Below are 20,738 nucleotides of genomic sequence, written 5' to 3'. Positions count from 1 at the left end.
AAGTACTTCTGCACTGGCTTCAGCCTTGAACTACGGTAGATGCTGCTTGATATGATCTGGCTAATCCAATAGCATTTTGTCTGCATTAACGAATTTTTCCTTATCCAGATAAGAAAATCAGATACAGGTTGTATGCCAGGTGTAAAGGAGTTTCCTATCTGTATTTACATTTGTAACCATTTATCCATATGCGACTTTAACTTTTGACATGTGTAATGTACTGTATAAAACATCTGCCACTTCATAGATTATTTCATCCAAAGCATTTTAAAGTATGATAACTAAAACAGCTCTATCATGGATATCACCACTGTGGGAGCCAAGAGCCCACATCCTGCCAAACTGTTTCCCCTGCTGAGATACAAATAGCAGAGCAATGTCCCACATGCTCCACTTCACAAACAGATTGTGTGTTTACCTGAATGTGGCCTTGAGGATCTGTCCAGAGGTGCTCTCTCTGGTGTGGTTGTTGTATCCATAGAAAAGGTCTCCAAACACAGTCTGGTTAGCAGGGATGTCCGTTGCTTCCCCACAGTCTATCCCCTCAGTGCAGGCCTCAGACAGCGGCAGGCATGACCTCCCATCTGGGCCCCGCTTGTAGTCCTCAATACACCTAGAGTGAAAAGAGTCATTACATTGATTAATGATTCATACAGAGTATTTCCTCCTCTCCTTCCGTCCTTCCTGAGAACTGTGACATCAGGTTACTTAATTACTTGCTCCTTTATTGTCTATTAATTGGCTTGTTTCTCTCTTTTTTCTCTGCTCCTGTATTTCCTAAACTCATTTCACTGTAGTTCTTTAGGGTAAGAAAATCATGAGTATGCAGAAAATGAAAATGGAAGAGAGAGTATTTTAAGGTTAGTGTTAATTATGCTAATACGTATATATATATATTTTATTTATTTATTTATTTTTATATACAGAGCTGGAGCTGGTTAGACTGCAAATTTAAAAAATGCTAAGCTCTAAATTAAATAATCAACCAACCAACAGAGAGCTACTCTCTCTTGACAAATTTAAAATGATTATGGAGGATCACATAGCAGATAAAAAGGATCAATAAGTTGCTGTCTCTGATCTGCATGGAGAAATTTTCTTTGGGCTTAGCTTCTGATCCGACTGGTCGAGTGCTCAAACATTGATCTGAATTTTACAGTAACACATTGATTTCTACCCTTTCTCTAACACTCACCCCCAAGACACCTTGTTCTTGATGAAGATACTTAAATATGTAAAAACCATGGATGTATTATGAGGACTAGATACCAGACTCTATTAAATCAAATGAAAATTGCTTGCCTGCCACATGAGCCAAAATGGTTTCTAGCTTCCAGGTTTGCTTCTGTGTTGCATCGTTGGTCCTGGCCGCGAGTTCCTGCTAGGCCCTTAGGCTTTATATTGGGATGATGTCACAGATTTAAAACCACTTTTCTTGGCCCAATGAAAGATTAACAAATAAAAAACCTTCATATATAAAAAAGTCATAACACAAAGAGTAATAATTGGCCTTATTTGCAGTTTGAGGTGTCCTATAAATAGTTTTATAGATGTCTCTTTTATAACGGTGGTCTATGGGGACAGGGGAGTTCTATGCTGCAACAATGGGAGTAGCTATTAGGAAAAGTTGTCAGCAAGGCTGAACGGCAGTGCTGTATCTACTTCTCTTAATACATCCATGGTAAAAACTCACAAATATACAGTTTAATTTTTTAACAAGGCTCAGTAATTTCTTAAAACAGCTGGGCACTGTAGTAAAATGGGAGGAAATGGTGCATTTGTTGAGGACTAGGAATAAGATATCTGGATTTAGATATGCAGACAATACTTGTTAGTAGGATCAATTCATTGTTAGATTTGGTCTTTTCATAGAATTTGTTGACAGTGAAAATACAGAATATTACTAGACATATCTTTTAATTCTAAGGATTAAATTCCATTCCTTATGTGATGAATATGAATGATGTAAACATACTTACAACCAGATGTCAATAATATGGACCTGTACCATGTGAGATATCGGCTTCTACATTTTTGCAGGGTTCAAAATATGCAGAACTCCAGACCTCACAACTCAACAGTAAGACATCAGCTAATCAACTCTACTCAACTGGCACAAAATCCTCCATCCCAAAAAGGGAGCTAGCTAGCTCTTTTCATATTGATGATGTTTTCACATGAGGGTGTCTAATGTACTCTGTGAAAAGAATCAAAGACAGATGAAGGGGAGAGAGAAGAAGAAAAAAACCGGGGGTTGGAGGTTAAAGAGAAAAAGATAATCTGTCAGGGATTCACAACGAGAGGAGCTGGATGCCAAATGTCGCAAAGCTAATGCCAGTCTCCAGCGGCAACAGTGGAAGATTAGCCACATCTGCACTGTGGGAAGTGACAACAACAAAATGCTGTTGTTGAGAATTAAGTGATGCAGAAGTTAGTATTTATGTAAATCTGGTGTGGTACACTGTGCCTGCAACATGATGTTTAATGTAAAAATGACAGAACAAACAACAGCTTGTTGAGTTCAATTAGAAAACTGATGTTTACAGAACCTGATGATGTTTTCACAATCTGGATGATTTTAAAGAAGTTTTTCACATCTCTTACATCTCTTGTAACTCAGATCTACACTGTCAAACATTACATATGGGACTTGCATGAGGTCACCAATCAATAACAGGTGAAACAGAATGAAGGAGAGGTAAATTAGGCAAAATCTAATCCATCTGGATGGATGGATGGATGGATGGACAGACAGATAAGTGAGAAGGAACCAGAACTCTAGGGAATATATGCTGTATTCATGTCATAAAACCTTAGACCTGCAACAGGTTTATATACTGTAGATTATATCTACAGTATATGGATTAATCTGAGGATGCGGGTGGATGTCGGGAAGCTGGCATCACTGAAGTGGCATCTCACTTGACATTTATCACAGTGCTGTAGTATATGAAAAAGTTTAACTTTCAGTTTATCAACCTCTTTGTACAGCTTTTGCAAAGAAGATCCAGCTGAACCTGCTACATGTTGAAATGCAGTTAAATCAGGCCTGGTTTGCAGATGCCGATACATTTGTTTTCCCCTGCAAATCTTTAAAATCAACTATTGGACAGTGTTGTTATTGACTCCAACAGTATTACCAAACAACCTACGATAAAAACTTCCCCAAAAATGAAATCCATGAATATTTCTGTCTCCATGAAATGCCCACATCCTCCTTCCCTTCTTTTACTTACATCTATCATTTCATTTCTTCAGATTTTTTTTTATTGAATTATGCATTTTACCTGCTTACAATCAACACATTATTTTTTATTTGACCTTGAAGAATGAAATTGAAGCAGGAGGCAAGAAACATTATCTAATTCCTGCCTCCTGCATAAGTAAATGAACAAAAAGATTTCCTCTATGCTTCAATAATATGAACCTTGCAACAGCCATCTATCCTGCATGTATTCGACATCACAAAGAAAACGTGAAATTGTGCAGAAATTGAAATTCTGCCCAAAACATTCTAAGAATTCAATGTTTCCCTCAGGATTTTATACTTATCAAGGCCTGGAGAGCAAAGACTGTGAAATTATTCAGACCAAGGTTTCAATTAACAGACGGTCAAAAAAAATAAACCTTCATCTAGGTAAACTATTTTTTTTATCTGCCATCATTGTGGAACCTTCATTCTATTGAAAAGCGGACAATTTAAATTAAGACTGTATTTCAGAAACTATCACCACAGCATCTGTAAAGAGCCAATACTTGACAACAAATCCTGCTCTGACAGCATTCTCTGTTCTCCTCCACCTCCTCCTCATCTATGGACAACTTGCAGTTTGTTTGCCACACTGCAGAGTAAGTGACTTACTGTGGATTATCTTTGATGAGGGAGATGTCTGATATAACGAAATAAAACCAGCCATCCCGACCCACCCACCTCTTCCAAAAACTTTCCTTGAAGATATCATACCTGTCAGTTCAAACCAAAAACACCGACCAACCCAAAATTTCTTTCTCACTCTACCAACTCTCTTAATGGTGTTTTCTGACTAATACTCTGTTGGCTTTGTGCAATCCATCATGACACTAATGCATTGTTTATTTTCTTTCAGTTGGCCAGTTTTGGCTTGGCTCTGCCCTAACCAAGCAAATATATTTCATTAATTTATGGGGAATTTAGTGAGTGAGAGAATATCTACTTCCACAGTATATGGAGCTCTGTATTGAGTCACACTTGAGGACGTGAGCAGGGAGTGAATTTACCTCACACCGAGCACCAGATGCTGGTAAAATTTGACTTTAATGGGAAATTCATGTCACTTGCCACACTAGCTGAAGAACAACTTAAAAGCTTTAGTTATATTAATTTGCCTCAGACACATAATAACTGCAAGCATTGATCTTGAACTGCTCCATTAAGAATATTTCATATCGTACTCACATGAATAAAAGATTTATATGCACGTATATACGAGAGGTCACTGAAAAGGGATAGGGAGACATATTTATAAAAAGCAAACTAAATTGACTACTTGAGAAAGCACAAATTACTCTATTCTCTTATTTGTGTACAACCTAAACCATATATGTATTAAAGGATCCTCTAGTGTTCTAGACTAAGCATTAGTAAATGATGCAACAATGAAACACAAACAACTGATTGAACGTACAGGTGGGTGAGGTAGATTTATACAACTATCACATGGTACAGTGTTGTTATGCAGGAAGATCTCAGTCACTGTCAGCAGCCGTATGAGTGTCAGGTTAAAGGAAAACCTGAATAAATGAGTAGAAAAACATAACGAATACACATGGTTTTATAAAGGTGCTGCATGATACAACTGAGGAATTAACAGCCAATGTTGTTAAATGTTCCTGACATCAACAAATTGACCCCAGTTGGCCTCATTGAATGCTTTAATGACCATGAAAATGGTGTGAATCATATGCTGTGGACCTCACAGTCAACAGATCTTAACATTTTGGACGGCGCTGGCCACCATCATCATCAAAAACACCAAATGAGGGGAGTATCTTTTGGGAGGAATGATGTTCATCCCTCTAGTAGATTTCAGAGGCTTGACAAATCTATACCAAGGAGCACTGACACTGTTCTGGAGTCTTGTGTTGGACTAAGACATTTTATGTTGGGTTTCCTTTTATTTGCCACCCATCAGTATGGTAACACAGCTCTTAATGTATATTATGGGGCTGTGTACATTGCATTGTTGTGTAACTTTTGTAGGTAACACTTTACTTTAAGTTCCCATATTTAGCATTTACAAGCATATAAACAGTTAATAAATAGTTTATACACAGTATAATGTAGTTGTTACCAGATATAAGTACATTTTTAAGGAATAAAAACAAGTAGATTATCTACAGACAAAAATCCAATAATGACTACTAAAAGTGAAAACTTTACTTTTGTGTTATTAAAACAAAGCAAGTCAATGGTTGCAGTTATGGAGACTCCAAAACATAAAATGTACATCAAATGGCCTGTAAAAAGTTCTGTTAAGATATTGCATTCATAAAATTCAGTGCTTAATCCATAAGTATTGATATAATGATATAGGGACTGATATTGCTTTCTCTAACAATGTGGAAACATTCACAGGACTGGATGCCACATGAATGATTACAGGGCTCAACATGACAGGGTTAGGAAATAAAATAATTATAGTAATCAAAATATAAGTTAGTGAATATGTTTTTCCTTACCCACAGAACATCTGGATGTTGTAGAGTGTCGGGTCATCCTCTAGAGGGGCCAGCTGCTGGAGACACAGCTGCTCACATCCTCCGTTGAAACCGTCAGAGCAGTCAATGCCGATGTGGTGGTCGTAGCACCCGGTCCCATCCTTCATAGGACTCAACCCTGGAGGGCACTGTAGGAGGAGTAAGTCTTTTTAAATGACTAATGTTAGCAATTACTGATTTTTACTTCATGTACTGGAGGGAGACTTTCTTACAGATGCATAAAACAAAAAAGTGAGAAGCTGCCACATTAACACTGATCCCAGATGGGACAGGTAAACAGACCTGATAACATCTGTGCCACAGAATGCAAACAGTCAGATTTCTGTTCCCATTAGTGCAGCCTGTGTGAACACTGAGCTTAGTGTGTAAGCTGCACAAGGCAAGATGTTAAATTCTCGTATTATCAGGCTAAATAACAGCATGAGGCTGAAACAGAGACACAAGAAGTTAAAAACAAAAGGACAAACAGGAACATCCATGCATCGAATTTGCCACATGCAGGGGAAAACTCTCAGGTTGCTTTACATTTGGTAGAAAGGACATATTTTCATTTTTTCACCATCAAACTTTCCGGCTAAGATTTTATTGGCACTTACTGCATGTATATGTTACATGCATACTTGACAGGTACTGTATTTGTAATGTATGATCATTTCTTTTTTTTACACATCAACATGACAACAAGACTCAAGTCTACAGCCACATAAACGGCTCTGTGAGGCTGTTCTTACACACAGCAGTGCTTTGAGCTAAATGCTAACCTTGGCAAGCTAACAAGCTCACAATGGCTGTGCTAATATTGGTATAATGGAAATTTAAAGTGGAGATTGATAGCAATGACATAAGTTTTGCAGGTATTTGGTCATAAACAACAAATTTTAATTGGGACTTGATGACAGTGCTAGAATGCAAATGTCTATACCGAAGTTCATGGCAATCCATATGATAGTTGTAGAGATATTTGACTCAAAACCAAAAATGTCAACCTGCTGGAGGTGCTAGAGGAAAAATCGGGGGGGGGGGGGGCACCATGGAAATCTGTACCCAATTTCATTAGAATCTACCCAACAACTGTTGAGATATTTCACTAAAAAATAGAAATATCAACCCCATGGTAGCACTAATAGATTTATCCTCTGGGGACCATTTGTACAAAAGTACTACCACTCATAGTATAATGGTGAACTGACTGCCATTACCGTCACTAGAGCCACAGCACTAGTGTAGCTGAGAAATAAACAAGGTAAAAAAAAAAGCCATGCAGTATATATGATACAAATACTGACAAATTAGTGTCAGAAAACATTAAGAATTATGTTATTACTAGTTCAAGTGTTGTGGTATTGTAATATCTTAATGCTAGAATAATGTATTGCTCCCTGACAAATCCTGTCCTGCTTAACACGTTCTTTTCCTCTGTGTGTTAGAAAGAACAGAGCCTATGCATCACACTTTCACTTGATTATTTACTGTGGCACAGGGAGTGACAAGAACAGTGATGAAGTGGCAGACAACCAGTGTCATCTATAATGAAACCCCTTTAAAAAGGATCCTTGTTATGGTGAAGGAGATGAAGCAATACTGCGAGTTTAAATTTCAATTTCCATACAATCCAGAGAGGACTGTCTTCATATTTGATGAGTGAAATGAACTCCTTTCTTTTTGAAATATGCAAAACAGCAATGGGTGTCACAGATAAAGTTCGAGAAATTAATTTAAAAAAAAGAGCACTAAATGATAAAGTTTTACAGAGTAATGAACAACTTCTTAATTGAAATGCACTGTGTGTTGGGGGTGAATTTATAAAAGTGCTGCGAGACCTGACTTCACCCTGGTTCCCCTCCTCTACAGTCTTGTTCAGTATTTCCCAAGCAATTTCTTCAGAGACCTGTCAAGTCAAATTCACATTATGTTTTCTATCAACTATTACTTCAAAGGAAACTTTGATAGAGTGCATTTTAACAAGGTATCCCTACCTTCAGAATAGTGACAAGGCAGTTGGTTTCCTCTATGCACCAAGGGATCAACAACTCCTTATTTTATTATTCAGGCTAGCGTATTCATTAGAGGGTCCTGGTGGCTCATTTAGATAAAAAGAAAAAAAAAAAAAGAGAAAAAAAAAACCTAACATGCTTGTTGTTGATTCCAGTCTACTTGAACAATATTTGTGGATGTATACTATAGTGTATTTTGTTTTTCTAGAATTTATCTAACTGAGATCTCAACAGGAATAATAATGTTAAGTCCAGTATTCATCTTGGATCATTCATACATATGAAGATTAGTGCTAGTTGTATTATCTGATTAGCATTAGCTGCTTCATTCATGTTAAACAATCATTGCTTCATGGCCACACATAATAATGCAGGCGTTCACAGTGGCCTTTATGACTACCCACTTCTCACCATTACTCTGCTGTTATGCCAACGCAGTGCTATAAATTGTCAATTCCTTAACACAAGTGTCTCTAAATGAAGAACTTGTATGAGAAGCCAGTGTCTCCATTTGTCTGACTGCATCAGGATCAGGCTGACATACATTTCTCTCAAAGAGCTGGTGCAATCTTCAGTTTGCCTGAGCCTGATAGAGCATGGTATTCATCCTCAATCATGCATATATACTGTATATACAATGTGGATGTTTTTGAACAGATAAGAAACCCTCTCCAAGAGAACTGTCCTGAAACTAAGATTGTGACCCATCGTTGGAAGTGGCAGAATTTGATGGGAGTTCCCTGCTAAAATCTAAATTATTAAATTAAGGATCAGATTTCTGATCACAAAATAATTGCATATGGTTTCTCTAACAAAGAGGGAAAGCTGAATGTTTGAATTTTCTTGTAAGCCTGACATTACTTTATAAACTTAACTTATAACAAGGGTAAAGCATGAAATGTTGTGCCACTAAAATCCTTAGCTAATGAGATAGTCCAGCTACTGCAGTGTGTGTTTACTTTTGCGATTTAGATAAAGGCAACAGGGAAGATGACCCAAATGCAGATACAGGCAGAGCAGGTTGAAAAAGGTACTGTGATAAATAAACAGGCTTACATTTAGCAGTCCGAGCTGGCAAACAAATCCAAATCACACAGGCACAGGCAGTAACAGCTGTAAAGTTTTGGCATAGAAATCATCTGGCAAGGTACTGGGGCAAGATGGTAGACATCTCCTTCATTTGGATTTCCAGAGAGCAGGTTTATATACAGTACAAGGGAAGGAAAACAGGTGTGCGTGGAGATCATTTCACAGGGAAAAAAAAAAGGTGGGAAAACACTGAGGATATCCGGTGGTAATCTGGGGAATGACGTGGTCTTGAGAGCTCAATGAAAATCCAAGGCCAAGGGAAGTTTGTGAGGCTGAAAGGCTGAGTCTGACAACCTAGAATTAAATCAAACTTGTGCATATGCAATTACAATGGAATTTTATGTGGTTTGAAGAAAAGGAAATATAATTTAAACACTTTTTTCATCATTGTTGAGAGTTTTGGCAGCTTTCTGCCTATGTCACTCTGAAAAACACATAGTGACAGATTGCTGACTGGGTTGTGAATTCTCATTTAGCAACAGTGGTTTGTAGAACCACTCATCTGTTCACCAGTAAAAAGCAGGACACAGTACATCACTAGGCTTTCTCAACTTTTGCCAGCTGATAAGTTCAGTAACAAGTACAATTTCTGGTTGTAGGACATTTAAAAAGTTCATTATTGATTGTTTCTACATCATGAAGAAAAAGGACTGTGATGGACAGTGCACTGTTGCAGAATCAGTTATATACTGTATATCCCACTTGTGACTATTTTAAAACCAATGTGCTACAAGTGTTGATAGAGGATGGATCTATTCTAAAACGTCCTCTGTGTACTGCATCTACCTTATAAGTTAGAGCTCCAGATCAGGTATTTGTTGTCGTGCTAGTACAGAATGGGGCCACATGTTGAAAGAGTGGTCCCTGGTCTTGTTCCCTTGAGAAACTGATATTGATTTTGTCACTCTGCGAGGGGGCATTGTGACAAATGATTTATTACCTGAAATGCAACGAGCACATGAGACATTGAATCTCTTAACACATCTGTGGCACAGAGTCTTTAAATCACTGGAACTCACTGCAATCAATGGATGTGTGGACATGTGGTGCAGGCTGAGAGGAATTTGTATTGATGGGTAACTGCAATGTAGCTTGCCAACCACAGATAGCTCTAGTTATTGACTGCCATAATAGGCTTCTGACATGCTGGAATAGTGATAACTCTGGGCCATTTTCCAGCTGTCCGTAGTATAATAATTATTAAGAATATGCGCCTGCCGAAGTCTTTGTCTGTGGATTGTTATCACTTGAGATTTCCACAAATCTGGTCTATAATCCTGGGTAAATCATTGATAATCCTCCGTATAAAACCACTCCCAAAGTAAACAGCCCCCAAATCCTTAAATTTTATCTGATTAAAAACTTGGTTGTTTTGTTTGCAATGAGTTCGTGGCCATGAAAGGCGGAATACTTTTAATGACTCAGCATGATTGGCATAATAAGAGAATAATCCAGATTAACAATTCTAAGAAGTCCTCAAAGGTTTAGGTGCAAGAAAGTAAACATAGGTGTTTCCCAAAATTTTGGTTCTATGTAATTCATTTCACACAAAAGAATTGGACATTTCTGTTTATTCAGTTATTTTATATATTGCTGTCTTCTCCAAAATGATATGATATCCATATGACATTTATGAGCAAAAGATAATTAGTTCTTACTTGTGATTTAAAATATTTGAAAAGGTTAAGAACCTTGCCATGGATTGTGATTTAATCCCTCCAGGTAGAGAGAAATGTGAACTTTTAAATCTTGCCTTCATTGCACACAATTCTACATTATTTAGAGTTCAAAAGCTCTGAGGGCTCCATAATGCAGAGGGTTAGACTGTGGCACATATCAGTGTGTTTTCAGATTGACAAGCTTCTATACTGTTGCATGCTGCAGGTCAAAGTGTTACGTAGCACAATTCAAAAGGTTTTGAATGATTATTGTAAAGAACTGTGTTCAGGTGCACAGTCAGACACCAGCAAAGACCTTCACAGGTCTCAGTTGTGAAATTTGGACCTCTAAATCTCATGTCAGACATTCACATTAAAACCTTCAAGCAACTGACAATGTTCTCAAAGGTAAGATGGTAAAAGAGTAGCCATTTTTCACAGATGAATCAGGTAAATACACTGTAGCTTGTTGATGTTTGTTATAGTTTTGGTAGGCCCCAAGATTAGAGAAGTGGGTTCAGGACTGACTTAAAAAAATTCATTAACGTTGTTATAACCTGAAGTGTAAAGCACTACAACTGAACAAATGACATCACACCCATGTATTGTGTGTGGTCTATTCACAGCTAACTGGAAAGGGTGTATTTCATCTCAAAATGATGAACTGGTCACTAGATAATGACCATATACTGACACTAACAAAGGGTTCTTTGAAGGCAAAGTAATCACCATTAATCTTAGACCATTTAATAACTGGACAGTGAGTGAGAGTGCTGTCTGCCCTGCTGTAGAGGAAGCTAGCAGTACAAAGTGTGTTCTGAAAAAACCCTTGAACCACCATGCCTTTTAATCCTGTTTCTTAATGGAGATAAATTCCTGCAGTGCTTTTGAGGCTTAAGGGAATCAGCACTGTGCCATTGCCAAACAGCAACAAATCCCTGTGAGAGGAGTTGGATAAGCTATGCACTTTTCAAATTAGTCTGATAGGCAGATCAGTGCAGAACTACAATGATTGAGGACTTAAACAGCAAGCTAAGGCATTCACCAGAAAAAAAGTATTAATCATTCTTCAAAGGATTCCAATCAAGAAGATACAAAAGGTCTTGATTCATTTAACTGTATTTATGGAAAATTTAACAAATCACTCTTGCTGTTCTCACTTTGAAATTTAGTCTGCTGTCAGTGTCTGTCCTCTACTGTGAAGCTACTGTCAAAATCAACAAACAATTACAAAAGATATTGATGGATAGTATTCAGTGGTTTGCAGTGGCAAGTGAATAGGAGCCTGCAATTTGTAACATTTTATTTTTATTAGAATGTTTGCTAGCCGGAGAATGAATCAAGGTCCGACCTGGTCCAACAACAAAATTAGGACAGATTGAACCACCTTCTTGTGTTTGTATTCTCACTCCAGACACATCTGACCAATGAGCAGAGTGAACGTTCTCATGTGACTTTCAGTCATGATGCATTGTTTATGATGGATTTAGGTTCACTTGAATTTTTTCCTGTATGACGACAAAACCAAACAAAAGGGAAAATGCAAGTTTACCAGCTTGTCTACTGATTCGGACCAGAGCAAACAAACTATAGCTTTTAAAATGTGCTTAGAGATGTGTTTGAACTTGCTTTAGATTCTCTAAGACATTTAGCTTCTCATCCAAAAGGCCTCTTCAAAAATCTTCTTCAAGATACGTCTTCAAGGACCTGAAGTTGCCCTTGACTTTGTCCTTCTTGATGTACCATGACCTGGATGACACAGAATCTTCACAGGCAAATCCTACCTTACTTTCTCACATCTGCACACCTGGGAAGTTGTAAAAATTGTCAGATGCAGACATTACCCATTTTGCCAGAAGTGACCATATTTGGATGAAAGGGTGGAGCTAACCCTAACGCTAGCTGCTAACTTGGTTAGCACAGTGCATTTGCACTTTGTTCAACCAAACACTGAGCAAGACTCTTTTTAGGCAACCAAAATGTTAGTTAACTTTCATGAACTGAAAACATACTGAAATAGTGATGGCTACGCCTATAATCTGTGAATCTGGGGTTATGCCATGGTTATGTTATCTAACCAACATTGTCACCGTGATAGCAACTTGTCAATCACAAAGTAGCTACGCAAAAAAGCATACTCTGCTTTATCATCTATTTAACTCTAAATGTGACCATAATTTACAAATGAACATCATGCTGTATTGAAGAAGACTTGAAACTAGTGATTGAGACCATAAACTCATTAGAAAAGTGTTAACTGAGGTAATAAATCAAGTGAGAAGTAGAGTCATTTTCTCATAGACTTCAATACAATTGGACTTCTTTTTGGAGCCAGTGGAGTTACCCCATGTTGGCCATTAGAGAGAAGGCAGGTTTAAGTTACTTCCACATTGGCTTCACTTTTCAGACCCAGAGCTACTGCTTGGACTTGACATGGGAGATTTCCTACCAACAGTCAACATCGGTTTACTTTAAACATGACCACCATATTTTTTTTTTAACCTTAACCAGTAGCAGTGGCAGATCAGAACATGTTGATAGAAATTCTTTTCATAATGGTCATATGTAATAGATTTGGAAGGCACTGACAAACTATGTCCTCCTGCCGACAGAGGCATCAGATCAGAAAACACTCTTGTAGGTCTATTATGGAAGACAATGAAAAAATGATCTCTTTTGTCATTTATTTTGGAAGATTATATGAAGTATTGACATAGCAAGGCTGGTAATTATAATGTAAAGATGAAGAATCTCAAATACACTCACCAGTCTTTTTCTGTAGGGAAAATGGTTTTTCAACATGCTGTGTTTGTTTCATGATGTCAAAACTAGGCTCAACTGGACACACAGCTGGATTTTGCAGTATGACTAGATATTTTTCCTGGGTAAAACTTGTATAACCATGTATATTAAGGCCATGTATAACTTAAATGCTACTGTAGGATGAAACATCCTCTTACTGGTCTATGCATAGCATTAAAAAGCATATTGATTGATACATCAAATAGAGAACTGGGATGATATATTTGCCAGAAACTTGAAAGGCTTTTCCACACTGCAGAGAGAGAAGCCCACAGGAGCGCTTGTGTCAAGTTCACAGAGAAACGTATCTATTCTGAAGGGGTCTGTTAGAGAAATCACATTTTGTAGCCTAAAACATTATTCCAACATTTCAACTTTCCTTTGATGTTTCTTAATAGAGGAAGTTGCCCTGAGATACTTTTTCACAGGCAAGTGTGATGAGATAAGCAGTGTGGGTCAAAGGCCAGCTTATCCCAGAGCACTTGCTCCTCATTCTGATCTCCTGTGGATGTTATGGTGAGTAAGTTTGGTGCAAAAAACTTGGATATTTAGTAACCCTGCTTACCTCCTTCACAGCAAAGTGCAAAAAGCACAACAGGGAGTGTGCCTGAGGTCAAATGGACGTGCTACATCTGAAGACCTTTCTTAAAGAGAAAGATTGTATTTTCTGATCCAATGTCTTTTCATTTACTGACTGCTGGAGCTGCCTGTCAGTATCACTACATCTGGCACTTTCCATCTAAAACCTTAATGATCTAACAATCTGTACTGAGCTGTAGTTAACTGCTACCCACAAAGTATTCAGGAAGTGGAAGTTATTTATTAAACTTTATGGACTTAAAAAATGTGAGATCTGTAATTTCAGAGAATGTTCTTTCTTGCTGAGTTAGTGGTAAAAACCTGCTCACTCAAAAAGACCCTTGTTACTGTGAACAGAATTCCGAACAAAAGAATGTTATATTCATTTTAAAAAGACAGGCATTATTTATATTGTGGCAAGTGCCTGGTGAAGTCTGAGTTATATTTGAAGTTTTGTGATCTAATGAGATGGTGTAGTTTTTTTATGCTGTTTCAAGACACTCTTTGGTTTATGAGGAACCAGACGTTTTCAGCAGGATTATCTGGGGATCTGAGCTCAAAAAGTCAAAGTTAAACAAAGGTCGGGGATTGCTGCTTTATGCACATCACAGCTCTGGTATACTACTAATAAATATGCAATTGATCTCACTGAACCATTCAAGCAACAACTGTGGCTATGCTGATGTTTAATTTAAGTTTTTACCCAAGTCACAGTTATTTACTCCATCATTATTACAATTTTATATTGCACTAAATTATTGAGACCAAAACTAAATTCAGTTCCATTTGGAAGATGAAGATTCAACTTTGTTAAATTTAGTATTAAGGATAGCATGTTTAAATGAGCAAAGATTTTCCACTGCAGATTTTTCTTTCATCTGTTTGTTACAGTTCATTTATATTTTTGAAAAAGCAGTTCACTACTATAACTTTTTTGTCAAAGCCCTATAACTGTATCTGTTAGTCACTGACATTCTGAGTGAGGCAGTTACACCATTGGTCAGCCAAAGCTAAGTATCCCAGAATGCATTTCACACCAACCTGCAGTGTTGATGGCAGAGATTAAGCTGTTGTAATTTTGTTGTAGAACTGTTAATGTCACTTTATTAAGTTTTTTTTTTTTTCAAGCGAGAAAGTAACCATTTAGTACATGAAGATGTGTATCACATGGTTTTCAACCAACATACCAAGTTCAAATGTACTTAGCAGGTGTATTTTTATACAGTAAATTATGAAATACGCAGCTGTCATGCCATCGCCGGTAGACGTTCCTTCCATGCACTCACCTTAACATCGCCGTCAGTCTCTTGTCTGCAGTCCCAATCAGTCTCATTCAAAACTCTGCATGGTTTGGCAGTGACAGAAGGGTTGACTGCACCTTCTCCTTGTAATCCTATGTTGGCACTATCCACCTGCCATAGCCCCACCCCTGAGATGATCGGCCTTTCAACATCCGTCGTCATCCCGAGGAGAACATGATCCGATGAACTGATCTGTGCAGCTCTTTGGTGATTTACTGCTGGCTCTAATGTCTCGGCAGCATTTTGATATATGATATAATTCCTTTTGGAAGATAAATGTTGGTCTCACAGATGAAATCCTCCCATCCTCGGAAGTTTCTACATCTGAGTCAAACTTGCCAAGTCCAAACTCGGCATACTTGGCATTGAGAAAGGCCCAATGTTAAACTGGCTTCAGTCAAAGCCTGGCACACTTCCTGGGGGCTTGGTTGCCACATACTGCCACTTCCTGTATCCGTTGTTTCAAATTAAAAGCCCTGTAGTGCTTCATACATGGTCCAGCCATGTACTAGATTTTGACCTCGTCTTATTCATCTCAGTAGTGCCTGCAGGTCTTCCTCTCAAGGCTGAATACGGCATAAACATCTATGTTGTCTGAGAGAAAAACTGAGGCAAAGAAAAGTTTAAAAAAAATCTGCAGCTTGTAAAGCTTAACTGCTGTGAGCACATAATAGTTTTAGGTGACTCAGACGTTGATTAGCTCCTCTCTTTTTCAATCTGGATGTTACCAGCTGGATAGTCAGACAACTGTTTAAGGATTTTAGAGTAAATCAAACAATAAATACATTGCGGTTAAGTGTGAAAATTTGGAAAGTGAGGGGGACATAACCCCTGTGACCCCAGTGAAAATTACACCCCTGTTGTACTGCACATAAAATTAACTTGTAGACTCAAAAGAATAATGAAAATATAATGTCAGTCACAATGTCGCTGATTCTTTTACTTACAATCATTTCCCATTAATCATTCTTTGCTGAAAAAAAAGCATGATTTATGTCTGTACCTGAACCATTTTGTCTCACATTTCAGCGCTTTAGTAAACACATTTCAGTATAGTTAAAAAAAAAAAATTACAGAAACAAATTTTATTCTACAAATTTCCAAAACATATGAACCCATAGTTTACGTGCTCTTCAGCAGATGCTTTTATCAACCTTCTCAGTCTAAACACACTCTCACATAAATCCAATGACCCGAGGAGAGAAAACATCAGTAGTGACAATCTAATGTGCTCCTATTCCTCTTTAGGGCTGAGGTCTAGCTATATCTCTGCCAGGTATTGACTCCACTCGACACTGCTTAGTGTCCCAAAATGTGATCCCAGTCAAGATTGGTTTTTGCTGCCTAAGGGGAACTGCGCCAATACAAAGCGGTAAGAAGAACTGCTTTGGCCAGCAGCATACTGTAAGGTACTGTCTAGAAATTTTATTAAAACAACCACATGACTGGTCAGACAGGTATTAGATATAACAGTAGGTGGTGTATTCTGCCGCTATTATGCAGTGTTGTGTATAATGTCTTTTTCAGATTGTATAATTTTGTGGGTAACTCTGTTGAGTGGTCTATGCAACCTTTGATTGAATTTAATTCAAATTTTATACGTATAGCACTATCTCATATAAAAGCAGTTCAAAATGCTTTATATAAAAACAAAATCAAATAGCAAAAGTGTGCTTATAAACAAACATCCATCCATACATACACATATATACACACACACAAACAAACATACTGTACAAATACATGTGTGTCCATTCAAGAAAATGCTTGACTGAAAAGGAGGGTCTTTTGTTTGCTTTTAAAAGAACACAGTGTGGGAGCAAGTCTAGCAACAGCAGGCAAACTGTTCCATTCTTCGGGTGTATAAATAGTGAAAGCCATCTCACCAGATTTTGAAAGTGCTCTAGGCACAAGGAGGAGATTTCCACCTAGTGATCTGTGGGGACTGTAAACTGACAGCATGTCTAAAATGTGCTATGGAGTCAGACCAGCAAGTGCTTTGTACCAAGAGGAGGATTTTAAATTGTATTATGAAAACAACAGGTAGCCAGTGAAGGTTTTGGAGGACTGGATTTATGTGGTCTGATTTTTTTGTCCTGGTTGGAACTCCTGCGGCTTAGTTCTGGATAAGTTGTAATCTATGGATTGTTTTGTTTGTTAGACCCATAAACAGAATTGCAATAATCTAATTCTGACAAATGAATACATGAGTTTCTCTGAGTCAGACCAGGAACAAAAGCCTCTGATTCTGGAAATGTTTCTGAGTTGGATAAAGGCAGCCTTGGTGATGCTGTTAATATGATCCTTAAAGCTGAGTTCACCATCCATGGTTACTCTTTTTAGTGATCTGGATGCCAGGTACTCGCAGACTAACTGTCTCTGGGCTTTAGCACCTACGACCAAGATCTCAGTTTTCTCCATGTTCAGCTGAAGGAAGTTTGCAGCCATCCAGTGAAAGATGACATGATCTAGTTTTAACTGTCATGTCAAATGTACAACGTGGTAGAAAAAAACACTTATTTTTCTCATGAATAAGGCTCACTGTATTTGGTTTCTACACATTTTTACTGAAGAGTTTCAGCAAGGACCTCTTGTTTGTCACAAGTGGACCCTTTTGTGATACTCTTATGGTTTGTATTATGGTCTGTAGAATTGTGTGACACCATAGGTTGTATTTTGTGGTGATGAGTAGTTGACTGGCCCAACAGTAATTGAGACAGAAGTACTTTAAAGAAATATATACTTTTTTGTATTGATGTGGAAGGCACATGTTCAGGGTTTTTCTGTCTTCAGTTTAATAATATTTAGCCTTTTGAATCATACACATATCAAGACACACCGGCACTGAAAAACATGAATAGTGTCAAGCGGTACTAGTTTTTAATGCCATAATTTAGCAAAAGGACCACAAAGTGTGTTGCCGTTGTTTCATTGAAGGGAAGTCCACAGATTTCACACATCAGATTCAGTTTACTAGTCATGGCGAGTAAGTATGTGAGTCGTTGAAAGACGTTGGCATTGATCACGCAGTGAGGGTCTAACAGAAAGATGCTATCAAAGTGCATTAGCCTAAGCTATACTAGGTTCTAAAAGTCAGAATATCTCAGTCTTTGTTGCATACATTTTGACTATTCTTTTCTTTTAATCTGTGTCTTGCAAGTCCTTCCTTTATGGAGGTGCAATGTTACCAGAAAATGCTGAGGTTTCATTCAAATTTATGTAGCACAGTATACACAATAGTCCTTCTCACAGACTATTGAGTTACTTGATACTTGAATTTGGGTGAATTTGTAGAACAACTTGCTTTATAATATAGTGACAGTTATTTAAACTATTGTTATTTTATTTTTTGCAATTTGGACAATTGCAGGCACAAAGCATTTTCTCTCAGTTGGTACAACTTCTCTAACATGCACACCGAGTTAAATCAACAGTGATAGCCTTAACAAACAAGCCTGTGCAGATGCTGTTTGGGTAGCTAACAAGCTGCTCCACAAGTACATACATATGCAGTTACCTACAACAGCTAATCCAGGGGGATCATCTCTTTGTTTACTTTCAGTTGGACTCAGACAACAAGTAAAAAATAAATAAGTAAAAAAATCCCCAACACTCACATTTAAACAAAAAACTATAAAGCATACTGAACTTGGCCTCTTCTAACCAATCAGTCGAGGTGTTTTTCCATCAGCTGTCAAAAACGAAAACACCTACCATGACTTTCTAACCTTCAAAAGTTTAAACTCATAGAAAACAGAGCACCAGCACTTTTCTGCACTTTGTAATTCATTGGGCAAAAATACAACACATGGATGGATACACATGCGTACACACATTTTCAGCATAGTGGAACCTCGTCGAGGCAGAGTGACCCACCCTGTCTAACCCATCAGGGAGAAAACAAGATGTAATTTATTATAACTTGGAACACACAAATCTATCTGAGGGGGAAAAAAAAATCCGACCCTGTAGGCACACTGTACTGTCACTACAAACACAGCCATAACCGTCATTGTTTATACCTTACACACACACACAACTCGCTCTCTCTCCACAGTATAGTGCTATAAAGCAGACACAAACAGCTGTAAAACACACTTAAACAGCACTAATGATCAACATTTCCTGTGTACTGACAGTTTATATATCAAACCCCACAAACACACATTGAGCTGTTTGGACGGTGCCCAGCTATTCTTGTCATTCCATCCTAGTGGCAATCAGCACTGTCAACAACATCCTTGTTTTCCACCATTTTGCTGGGGAGACAAGTGACAAGATGAAGCTAATTAATCTCACAATCATTCTGTGATTATTATGCTCCCACTGCCACAGGCGCTGCGTGCTGCCTCTCCCCAGGAGTGCAATATATCAGTGAGACGGAGCGGGTCGGTCAGCGCAGACCGCCAGCGTCAGTTGACTCTAACACAAGGAAAGATATTAAATGCAGACAGTACAGCTACTGGCAGCACAGACTCAGACAAGGTGTTAATTGATTAGGGTGGAATCAGAGCGCTGGGGCCCAGCCAGTTTACCACCCTGATTAGACGGATGAGAGGCTCATTTATAAGCTCGACAGTCACAAGATAATTACTAAAACGGACAGTAATATATGCAACGGCAGCTGGGAGCGCTGCAGTGTGGTGATGGACAGGACTGGGATATGTGTGTGTGTGTGGGGGTGAAGATCAACGGTTTAGCTCCCCCGCAATGAGATGGTTATAGAAAAAAATAGCATAATAACGACATTCAAACAGAATACCAATCAATTTAGGAGAGGAGTTATGCTTTTCTTACAGCAATAGTGATCAAAATTAATGAAAAATCCTTACTTAACTCACCTGCTTCCTCTTACCTACATCTCCTTTGTGATTGATAATTGTGTACATTCAGAATCAGGTTTACATAAATAAAAGTGCAGAGAAAATTTGTGCTGCCTCTTTCATTCGATCTGTGCTCGCAATCTGTGTGTAATTAGTGTCTGATTTAATGAGGCAGCAGCAGCAGCAGCGCCTGGGACTGACTTCCAGGCAGACTCTGCAAATGTAGGAGAGCTGGATGACATCACCAAGCTTACAAAAGAAATGGAGAGGAGCTACATGGAAGAGTTCAAAAAGTTTACTGAGGCCACAGTTCAACTCCTCCTGTGCAATACTGTCAACTGCTGAATAAACTGCAATACAGCTGGTAACTTTAACCTATCTTTGCAATAAACAGAATAGGAGTCATTAACTAGAAAATTAAAATGAGCAATAAAAGCAGAAAATTTAAATGAAAAAGTAATGGAATGTCATAATAAGATGCAGAGCAGCAGGTCCGGCTGAAACTGTCAGTCGAGTGCTGTAGGTGAGGATGGATGGTTCTGATTGATGTGTCACTAGAATATAGATATAAATGTAGCCACAAAAATATATCACCAGCCTGTTTTCAGTTCATGAATGTGTAGTTTAATGAACAGTTAAGTATAACGCCACATCTCCATATTCCCTTGCTTTGGTTTTAGAAAATTGTCAAATCTTGTTTTCATTTACATTTACATTTATTATTATTGTTCACTT

The 20,738-nt window shown here is 38.0% G+C and overlaps 1 protein-coding gene across 4 annotated transcripts in view; it reads right to left on the bottom strand.

Moving 5' to 3' along the window:
- The window catches only part of astn1 (astrotactin 1), a 393,038-nt gene that overhangs the window by 206,762 nt on the left and 165,538 nt on the right, over nt 1–20,738 (bottom strand). For all 4 annotated transcript variants that reach the window (XM_044367649.1, XM_044367646.1, XM_044367647.1 and 1 more), the window contains 2 exons: nt 5,719–5,885; nt 419–613 (listed from right to left, as the gene is read on the bottom strand). In XM_044367649.1, coding sequence (XP_044223584.1) covers nt 419–613; nt 5,719–5,885 — 362 coding nt within the window. The remainder of the gene's footprint in view (nt 1–418; nt 614–5,718; nt 5,886–20,738) is intronic.

The sequence above is a fragment of the Thunnus albacares genome, chromosome 12 (genome assembly GCF_914725855.1).
Source record: "Thunnus albacares chromosome 12, fThuAlb1.1, whole genome shotgun sequence".
NCBI classification, from domain to species: domain Eukaryota; kingdom Metazoa; phylum Chordata; class Actinopteri; order Scombriformes; family Scombridae; genus Thunnus; species Thunnus albacares.
This window is presented reverse-complemented; position numbering and strand designations above follow the sequence as displayed.